General features: G+C 30.1%; 2 protein-coding genes and 1 non-coding gene across 4 annotated transcripts; 1 reads left to right on the top strand and 2 right to left on the bottom strand.

The window, feature by feature from the left end:
• Positions 1-1700, bottom strand: LOC113847960 (mitochondrial outer membrane protein porin 2-like). Its single transcript, XM_027477295.1, has 6 exons — positions 1596-1700; positions 1455-1522; positions 1113-1223; positions 951-1031; positions 658-866; positions 1-341 (listed from the first exon to the last, which is right to left on the bottom strand). The coding sequence occupies exons 1-6, from the start codon at positions 1645-1647 to the stop codon at positions 35-37; spliced, it is 828 nt and encodes a 275-aa protein (XP_027333096.1). The 5' UTR covers positions 1648-1700; the 3' UTR covers positions 1-34.
• Positions 1701-1749: 49 nt separating this feature from the next.
• TRNAT-AGU lies at positions 1750-1823 on the bottom strand. Its single transcript has one exon. It is a non-coding gene; the product is annotated as a tRNA-Thr (tRNA).
• A 5708-nt stretch (positions 1824-7531) lies between these two features.
• Positions 7532-9761, top strand: LOC113846662 (U-box domain-containing protein 4-like). 2 transcript variants are annotated; one of them, XM_027475158.1, is made up of 2 exons: positions 7532-8702; positions 9175-9761. In XM_027475158.1, the coding sequence occupies exons 1-2, from the start codon at positions 7725-7727 to the stop codon at positions 9250-9252; spliced, it is 1056 nt and encodes a 351-aa protein (XP_027330959.1). In that variant the 5' UTR covers positions 7532-7724; the 3' UTR covers positions 9253-9761. The 2 variants fall into 2 exon arrangements, with proteins under 2 accessions (XP_027330959.1, XP_027330960.1); XM_027475159.1 differs by lacking the exon at positions 9175-9761 and adding an exon at positions 8828-9164 and having other exon boundaries at positions 7567-8702.
• Positions 9762-10617: the final 856 nt, after the last annotated feature.

The raw sequence follows: 10617 nt of genomic DNA, 5'->3' as shown, positions 1-10617 counted from the left end.
ATATAACGATATATTATCCCTACTTATGAATTCGTTAAGGCTTGAGCAACAGTGAGAAACCAAACTTGGGACTCCTATCCAAATCCCTTGTTTCAAAGGCACCAGACATAGTAAAAATTGACTTATGCATAAGCTCATGTTGCAACAAGGCCCCGAGATTGCCATGGTTGTTCAGCTTTGCCTTTACAACAGTCTGAGGATCAACTACATATGAACATCCAACTGTGAGTGTGTTTTCATTAGTAGAGAACCTTCTGCTAATCTCTCCCACAACAGCTCCCCCATTCAAACGGTCTGGCTGGTGCAAATATGACACCTTCATGGAGTCTCCCTTGTCAGCTCTGCAAAAATGAAAATTAGACAATTAAATAACAAAACACTAATTTGCCAACATTTACGTTGGTTGCACATTAATTTATGCCCTCAAATTGTGGGTTGCGTGTCTCAGCACAACCAATACAAGTAGTAGTTATTCATTCACTATTTCAGAGCAGCAATATCTCAAAACACCTTCAGGCAAAAAATCTAAAATTGTTATGGAAAGAACATCCCAGTTTCATTCCAAAACAATCAATATATCTATGAAACTCGGTTTGGCAAAGATACATTCCACGCACTAATTTAACATATGATAGTTAAAATACCTCAAATACTTACAAAATTACAGAAGCATTGGAATTTGGCATTTTCAAGCACAAGCCAGCATTGTATTTCGTAAACTTGCCAATACTCGCGGAGAAGCTGGTTTCTGCTCCAAAGGCAAAACTGGGAGTACCCATGGTGGCAGAAAAATCAATAGCAGGCGAACGGTTTAAACCAACAGCAGCAGTAAACGCCACATGATCATGAAGATACTGCACCTCAATCTACATCAAAACATATATAATAACAATAACTATTATAAGTATAAAACGACCAGTCAATCTTATATCCCCAAACAATCTCCACACCTTGCCAGGGTCGAAATCAGGTAGACGTATAATGGCTTTCGTGGAAGGCACAATATCAGATATAGTGAATGTTGTCAAAACCTGAATAGCAGAAATTAGTTACTGCCAGGCTAAGCAAATAAGAAAATATTATACATCAAAATTTATGAAATGTAATATTACATTTGATTCAGTATCAACTTTGACATTAACCGTCTTGTTCTTATACTTAAATTCCGCGCACACATCTCCACAGGAAAGTCCTCTACTCTTCAACAATGTTGAGTTCAATTCCTGAAATTGTAATAGGTAACAACTCACAATCACTACTTAATAAATAATAAATTTCAACTTACAGTATGAGAAAAATGAAAAAAAAAAAAAAAAATTGTCAAATTAACACTGGCATCTCTTCTTTGAAGTTGCAAATTGCGAATCGCGAAATTAGAATTATAGAGAATTAAAATCGGCACGAAATAAGCATGGAGCGGATAATAATAAAGGTGAGAGAGAAAGAGAACGCACGAGACAAGAGTTGGAGGAGGAGGAGATGGTGAATCTTTGATCGGAGTTGTAATCTTTGGTGAGGATCTCTGCAGTAACGGAATCGAAAATTAGATTCGAAAGAGTAAGAAGCAAAAAGAGAGAGAATGAGTTAACAGTTACCTCTGGTTCTCTTGGCGATATCAGAGAAGAGACCAGGTCCTTTGCCTGACATTTTGCGCTTCTGCACAAAAACGCCAACGACGCTAAGGGTTTATGTAAACCCTTCTCCATCGACCAAACATGAACCCTAAAACATAAAAATTTATGCAGCTATTGCTCTCGTTGAGAGTCGAACTCAAGACCTCCCGCTTACTAAACGGGTGCTCTAACCAACTGAGCTACGAGAGCACGTCGTTATATTTTTTCGAATACTATCTATAACCATATTAGATGCAAATTGTTTCAGTTTTTCCAAGTTTGTTAATGCTGTTCAGAAAGGAAAGGGGTTGATGATTTATGGTTGGTAATGAGCCAAGGAGGCTTAGATTATAATGTTTGAAGAAAGGTTAAGAAAACATGGTTAACTTTTTTATATATATAAAATCAAAATTAGTTATTTTGGTAAGAACTGTTTTGAGACAGATAGAAATAAATGAAGTTTATAGAAATATTATGTTTGAATTATATTATTTCTTATAGCACAGTTTATTTCTAAAAATAATAAGTCTGATTAAAAACAAGAAAAATGTATTTTTTGTGTTTGGATAACATTTTTAGATCATTAGTTAAAAACCTGCTTTTGAGAAACAAAATTCTAACATACACATTTATTTCACCAACTTAATTTTAACAAAATTAATTTTTCAAATCAGGATTATTCAAAGTTAAGCTTACAAACTTTAATTAAATTTTAAATATTAAATTATACTTTAGTTACAAAATTTAATACCCGCAAAATTGAAAAACAAATAAGCACTACAATTTATATTTCAACTTCATTTTAACCACTGAAAATCAAATTGTAGCGGTATCCTAACAAGTTATTAGTTGTGGGCACCGATTCTAGTACTGATTAAAAAGTTATAAAAGCAAAACTAAGTGACTACATGGTTTATAAATAAAATCAATTGTATAAATTGTAACACATAATTTCATAAAATTTATAAATAAAAGTAATTTAATAAATATTTAATTTCTTTAACATTTTATAATCAACTTTACCAATATCTAAAATAAATACACGCTTAATTATTATTTGGTTAGGAGAAATTGGAGGATAGAAATTTTTTTTTATTCTGTTTATATTTTGTTCAAATATTTTGAGGGAAGGGGAGAGGGACAAAGGAGAGCAATGTGCATGTTAAAAATGTGTGTTTAAATTTTTTTAATTAAAAATATTAAAATATCTCACCGTAAAATTAATTAATTATTTAAATAAGAAGATGATTATTTTTCCTTTCTTCCCTTCAATAATTTTTTTACACTCCTCTCTTCTGAACCAAACACTCTGTTAGTGTTGAAAAAAACATTCTTAACTTTTCAAGAAAAAAAATATAAACATTACAATATATATATATATATATATATATATATATATAAATAATTAAGATTAAATTTTTAATATCACCAGGATCAAGAGAAGACACAAAAAGACAAATCTCGAAAAGGCTATTGCACAACAATCTCTCCTTTAATGAATGTTCCTATCAACAAGTGACCTTTACGACCAAGTGTATTAGGAAAAAGAGAAACCTTAAAGAAAATAGGAATGGTAATTAAGCGGCATTGCTCAAAGATCACATAATGTCTAGAGAACTAAACGTCATAAGCATATTATAGCAATCATTTCAAGTTTGTTGGAAGTATTTTGGGTACAAATACTTCTTGATTGATATTTGAAAATTGTTTTCCTTTTCACTTTAACTATCGAATTAATGTATCTTTTTGCAGGTGGGATATATAGTATGCGAATAAATTAGAATACAAAAATAAAATAAAATTAAATACAATATTATATATTTTTATATTTTTTAATTAAGAATAATTTTTTATTTCAATACATAGTATTGAAATAAAACTTCAACTTAATACCAACAATGCCTATAACATTACATTTAAATTTTGTCTAAATATAAATATCATGTTGATAATTTCTTGTTAGCCTGTGTGTTTATGTCCCACAGTTTTTATTTAAAATGAGGCATACATTTTATTAGTCTTGAAAACCAATTAAACTAAGCCGGTCGTTGAATATCCTAGACATAAGAAAAGGCTTACCTTCTAAAGTTTGCGTGAGGTTAATATTCTTATTCTAAAAACATACATTTCCTCGTACGTTTAGTTGACCATCAAACTAAACAAATGATATTAAAATTAAATGGCAAACTTTATTAATTTAGTAACAAATATAAGAATTTTGAACTTTCTTATATTTATTTTATCATAGGGTGGATATGATTTAGATTTCTATAAAATCAATTTAAATTCAATTGTATAGATTAAATTTTAAAATAATTTATTTTTTTAAAATTAAAATTTAAAATTTTGATTTGATTTGATTTAAAATCAAATTTAAATATAGTAAAATATATTATAAATATTTTTATACTATTATAATTGCATACATTTTAATCAGTTAATAATATATTTTTATAATTATATTATATTAAATTAATTACATTTGTATATATTCTACTTTGTATCATTAATCTACCACATAAACCAATTATAGAAATTAACTTTTAAATTAATATGTGTATTTTTTAACATCTATTTAAAATTAGTTTTAGAAATTTAATTTAATTTAAGATTAATTTTTATTTTGTTTGATTCAGATTTAAATCAAATATTTTACGTTAAGTTAATTTTAAATTTAATTCTATATTAAATTAATTTTAAATTCAATTTTAATTTTAATTTTTAGTGTAAAAATGATTTTTTATATATTTATAAATTTATTTTTAGAATAAAATTCATTTATTGTAATGCACCATTCTTTTAAATTAATATGTTTTAAAAATATTTTAGTTATTTTTTTAATTATATTATATTTTATAAAAAAATTTGTAAAATATTTATTATTCTTTAATTTTTTAATAAATTAAATTGATGATGATAATTTAAACTAAAATCTGTAAATTTAAATATTAACAATATTAAAAATATTATATTATAATATTTTTAAAAAAATTTAAAATATATATAAATATAATAATTATTATGAACTTAAAAATATTTATTATATTTAATATAATAATTATATTTTAAAAATGTTACTTGAAATATTTAATCTTAATTATAAGAAGTAAGATTAATAAAAAAAATATTAGTCATAAAACAAATTTATAAAAAAAAATTATGAACTGATATAGAATAGAAGTCTGATAAATTAAGACATGAAATATCTCCATGCATAATATAAATTTTGATAAATATAATAAATTTAATTTTAAAAAAGTTAATTTAAAACACTAAATAGATTACATAAATACAGTGAATGAAAAAATTTAGTTATTTTTACTAGTTTAACATTAATTATAAACAGAACTTATGTTTATTTAATTTCCTTTTTATATTTAATTTTTTGTTATTTTATTTACATTTAAAAAAATTATCCTCTTTTTATTTCTCTTTTATATTACGTAAGTGAAAGTGAAAAAAGATAAACATAACCTTAATTATAATTTATATGTCCATTCCTCGATCACCTCTCTCTCTTTGTGTTTCTATTAATCCTTTATAACTTATATATTAAAAAAAATTAAATATAAACACACAATGACTTCAATTATGCTCTTTTTCTTCTCTTTTTATTGAAGGCCATGACAAAAATCTTATGGTATGGGTAAACACCCATAGCCATCTAATGGAAACGATTAATAAAAATAATAATTAAAGAAGTTACAAAAAAAATAGAATTAGAAACTTAATTAAGCACATTTAGTTTATTAAAGTTAGTTACCTGTACAGGGAAGTTAACCAATGTGCAAATCACTTTTCTTTATCTTAATGCCTAGGTGTTTGGACTCTCGAGTTAAAATTATGATCGTTGTGTTTGTCTAGGATATTTTTAGCCCGATGAATAGAAATAAAAAAATTGTCTCAAAATAAAAGAATTTAAACGTAGGTAACACGTTTTTTGAAAAATAAAAAAAAAGTTTTTTTTGAAATTGTTTATTTAGAAATATTGTGTAATTGTTAAAGTATAAAAATTCCTTATCAGTGAATTGACAATCAATTAAAATGTACATAAGATTATTATGAGTTTAAATCGTTTAAAGTATTTTAGATTAAAAAAATCTCTCAAATTAAAAGTTACTGTTATCTTCCTAATCTTAAATTTTATATTTAAAATATTAATATAATATTAGAAATAGATTAAAAAAGACTAAAAAATTATATAAAAAAAAGTCATACCAAAATAAAAAAAAACAACTTTATGACATTAAAAAATAAATAAAATACAAGTCACGACTAAACTTAAATTAATAAAAATATTACAAGTCTAAATAGTCTAAAATATTTTAGAAAAAAAATATCTATTTTAAAATATTACCTTCTTTCTAATCTTAAATAAGTTTATATTCAAATTTTTAAATTAAGTAAATTTATCAAGCAATTTATAGATCTTTATAGTAAATTAAGTATTTAAAATTTGAACTAAGGAGTAAAGTGTAATTTGCACATAAAGTAGTCAAATAATTCAACTTACTTTTGAAGTGAGCGGGAAAAATATTAGAATATTGAACTGACTCAATGAATTGACGCGTTAAATTTAAAAATTCTAAAAAGATATATAAAAACAAATACAGTAATATTGAAATAGATATTAAAAAAATAAAATATCAAAATAGACATTAGCAAAAAATAACCAAAATAGACTAGTTTAATTTATATAAATATCTTTGTTTTTAGAATTATTAAGTTAACCATCTGAAATCTTAAATTAATGAAAAATAATAAAATAAACAAATAAATATGAAACGATCGGACGCATGACGGTTCATGACAGTTGATTTATAATATTGATAAATAGGGTGAGTTGAAAAAATAAATAAAAAACTTTATGGATCAACTTTTTTATAGTCTAACTTCTTCAAAACCCACCAACTATATTGATTTACAAATTACAATCCATTTTGATAGATTTAGCTGTACATGAATTTTTTTTACTAATTAAAAAATGTTAATGACATTCCCTTTTAATCCATCATTTAGTATTAACTACAATTTCTTCTTATTATTATTTATCAATATCATTACGATAATAAGTTTTATATTAGTATTTAGTAATAATAATAATTTTCATTATAATTTATGATAACATGTTTTATTTATTGATTCTTTAGTTATTGTCTGAAGATAATGGATCAAGAAACTGTATAATTAAATGGGTTTTATTATATTTTTATACATTTTTAATAAATTAAATCTGATATTAAAAAATATATATTTAAAAAACACTATACTATTAGAGTATATTATTAAGTTTCCTATTTATTGATAACAATGTATGAGCTACTAACGAAAGGACTTCACCAACAATAATTATATGGTGGACATATTTATTGAGATTGTTCAATATCAATTAATTAAACTCTATTAATACGAAGCTCCCTTTAATATTTAAAAAGAAAAAACGGATGTTTGCTGACATAACACTTTTTTCTCTTTTCCCTTTCCATCTTTCATTTTCAATTCTCATTTTTCGCATTTAATCTGCGACAATAATCATTTTATTGGCTTTATCTTTTCCTACCATACCAATAAATTTTATTTTATTGGACAACTGACTACTCGGCCATCTCCATTTATTTTGTTTCCCCACTGAATTGAAGTATATAATTTTAATGCACTGAATAAAAAATTTCACACCGTAGGATTAAGTGATCTAAAATTTATCATGATAAATAAATGAATTAAATTTAAACTTGACAAAGAAAAGTATGCAGAGCATAATATATAATTTATTTTATTTGTATCAATATGAAAAGCAACACTCTTCACGGAATAACGATGTTCGTACGCACGCGTTTAAAGACACAGTCCTCGCACGTGCTTGCGGGATTGGAATTTGGTAAAATCAATATTAATAAGACGTGTCATCCCCAGAGCCCAAGGTTCAGATACACATGTAAAAATGTTATCCCACTCTTCCCTTCTCCCATATATTTCGCTTTTCGCAACTCCCTAGCAGCCTCCCCTTCCCTTCGGCTCCTCTACAGAACCCGCCCGAACCCGAACCCGAACCCAAACCCGAACCCAAACCCGAACCCGAACCCGAACCTCCGCGTCGGAACCTAAACCCTGATGGGAACGGAGAGTTACACGTACATGGGACGCAGTTTGAGCGAACTCAGCATCAACGATGATTCCTCTTCTTCCGCTTTCAGCGACTGCAACAGTGACAGATCTGGCGAATTCGCCACCGCTTCTTCACAAACACGACGACTCCTCATCGCTTGCGCTTCTGAAAATTCCGACGATTTCATCCGTCAACTCGTCGCCGATCTCCACTCCTCCTCCGTCGACGATCAGAAACAAGCCGCTATGGAAATTCGATTACTCGCCAAGAACAAGCCAGAAAATCGCATCAAAATCGCCAAGGCCGGGGCAATTAAACCCCTAATCTCACTCATTTCATCGCAAGACCTTCAGCTTCAGGAATATGGCGTCACCGCGATTTTGAATCTCTCCTTATGCGACGAGAACAAAGAGCTGATAGCCTCTTCCGGCGCGATTAAGCCTCTGGTTCGGGCGCTCAACACCGGAACTTCGACGGCGAAGGAAAACGCGGCGTGCTCGTTGCTCCGCCTCTCGCAGGTGGAGGAGAACAAGGCGGCGATCGGCAGGTACGGCGCAATTCCGTTGCTGGTGAACCTTCTAGAAAGCGGCGGCATCCGCGGGAAGAAGGACGCGTCGACGGCTCTGTATTCGTTGTGTACGGTGAAGGAGAACAAGATGAGAGCGGTGAAGGCGGGGATCATGAAGGTGCTGGTGGAGTTAATGGCGGATTTCGACTCGAACATGGTGGACAAGTCTGCGTACGTGGTGAGCGTGTTGGTGACTGTGCCGGAGGCGCGTGCGGCTCTGGTGGATGAAGGAGGGGTTCCGGTGCTGGTGGAGATCGTGGAGGTTGGAACGCAGAGACAAAAGGAAATCGCGGTGGTTATTCTGTTACAGATATGCGAGGAAAACGTGACGTATCGCACTATGGTGGCTCGCGAAGGTGCGATTCCTCCTTTGGTCGCTTTGTCTCAATCCGGCACCAATCGCGCCAAGCAAAAGGTAATACTACGTGTTTGGAAATCTTAAAAAAAAAAAAAAAAACTATAAACGTGATTTAACCTCAAAATTATAACTAGTATTGTAAAAATAAACGTCAATTTATGATTATTTAAATTTGGATTCAAACAAGCCCGTATGCCATTCCATTCACTTCCACTACTCTCGGCGCTCGCTGACGTGGCACGGTGCTCTTCGCTTCGGACTATGGAATTGGAAGATCTCGTGGGTGTAGTGCCACGTCAGCTCCTTGCACGCTCCACCTCCACTGACCCACCGCAACATTTGCTTAGTCTATAATTAAATTTGATTTAGTGAATGTGTTCTCATTTCGTCAATATGCCAATCTTATTGGTTGGGTTTGGCAATATTTTAACTTTTAGTGTCCCCATGTTTGGACAAACAATAATTAAAATTTATGAAATATTTTTTGCTGTTGAATTTGGGTTATTCATTTTGGTTTTGATGTGTGCAGGCGGAGAAACTAATTGAGCTTCTGCGGCAACCAAGATCCGGCAACGGCGCTGGTCGGTCGTCAGAAGTGGTGGCATGAACGAGAGCAATTATTTATCATTTGGTGCCCCACACCACCGTGCGCGTGAGTGTAACAACCCCACGTTTCAAACAGTGAATTTGGTTAAAGACAACGTGCGTCCTCCAAGAGAGACACAGAGAGCTCAACTTTGTAAATATCTTCGTAACGGAGAAGCTTTGTAAAGTTTGTGGTACAAATGATAAGAGTTTGAGTTTGGTTTGCTTTTTGGGCTTTGCAAAATAACGCACTCCTACTCAATACCCCGGGTTTTCTTTTCGTTTCTTTTTAATTTTATCTTACTGAACTGTGAATGTGGGGAGTGATGATATTATCTCTTTTGGGCCCTTCTGCTATTGATGATATTATTGCCATTATAAATGTGGTACGAGTTTACTTGGTTTTAAAATTAGAAGATTAGCAGGACAAGAAAACATAGTTCTGAAAAAAGTAGTGCTTCTAGGCTTCTAGAGAAAAGGAACCGAGTCTTTTGTTTATTTTCTTATACTTGGAGTAGGTGAGATGAGAGGTAGCATAAAAATGGAGAATAAGTAAAATAAAAATGTCATGATAATTGCAAAGTGCGTAAAATACAACTGCAGAAGATATCCCTGGAATATGGGCGAATGGCAGGAGATTTTGTTTTTCGGCTGATATTTATTTTGAATTGAAATAAAATAAAGGATAGTTTGCATTAAAAATTAAACATAAATAGAAAAAGTAGAGAGAAAAATGATGGTTTGAATAGAAGGTATCCACATGGTTGGCGTGGAAGAAAGCAACAAAAATTGAAAAGGAAAGTGGGTTAGGAGTTAGGACTTTAGGAGGGGGGGTGTCGTAAGCGGCTTTGTTTTGTATGGTTATTATTAATTTATTATATAATGTTTTCTTTTGATTTTGTTTCTTTTTTCCTTTTTCTGCATAAAAAGCCATAAAGTAAAGAAGCATGGAATTAACACGTGTACTGCATTCCGTTAAAGATTAGCGGTTAGTCGTTCAGTCGCATCATGGATTAGGATGGTTGGCTGGGACTGTGGGTCCCTCGTTGACGGCCTATTGACTCTTTATTTTATTTATTTACATCTCTTCTCAGTTCTCACCGTAAGCTTTTGTAAATTGTAATGTTTTGTACAGGAAAAGAAGAGAGACTTAATTAAAGGGCGGTGAGAAATAAATAACTTTTTTCTTACTCTGTTGAAAAAAGTGAGGAGAGAGGAACATTTAATGATTTATTCTACTAAATTTGTCACTACAAAGAGGCGTGAAAGTGAGATGAACGAAGAAGGATTGCCGTGTTTTACTTCATTGTTTTTCAAGTTCTTAAAAAATAAAATGCATTTTTATAATATTAAAATAATTTTAAAATTAATAAATTAATTTTTTCAA

This window comes from Abrus precatorius, unplaced genomic scaffold, assembly GCF_003935025.1.
Source record: "Abrus precatorius isolate BTA unplaced genomic scaffold, Abrus_2018 Scaffold8, whole genome shotgun sequence".
Taxonomy (NCBI): Eukaryota; Viridiplantae; Streptophyta; class Magnoliopsida; order Fabales; family Fabaceae; genus Abrus; species Abrus precatorius.
Note: the sequence above shows the minus strand (reverse complement) of the source record. Positions and strands in the feature narration are given on the sequence as shown.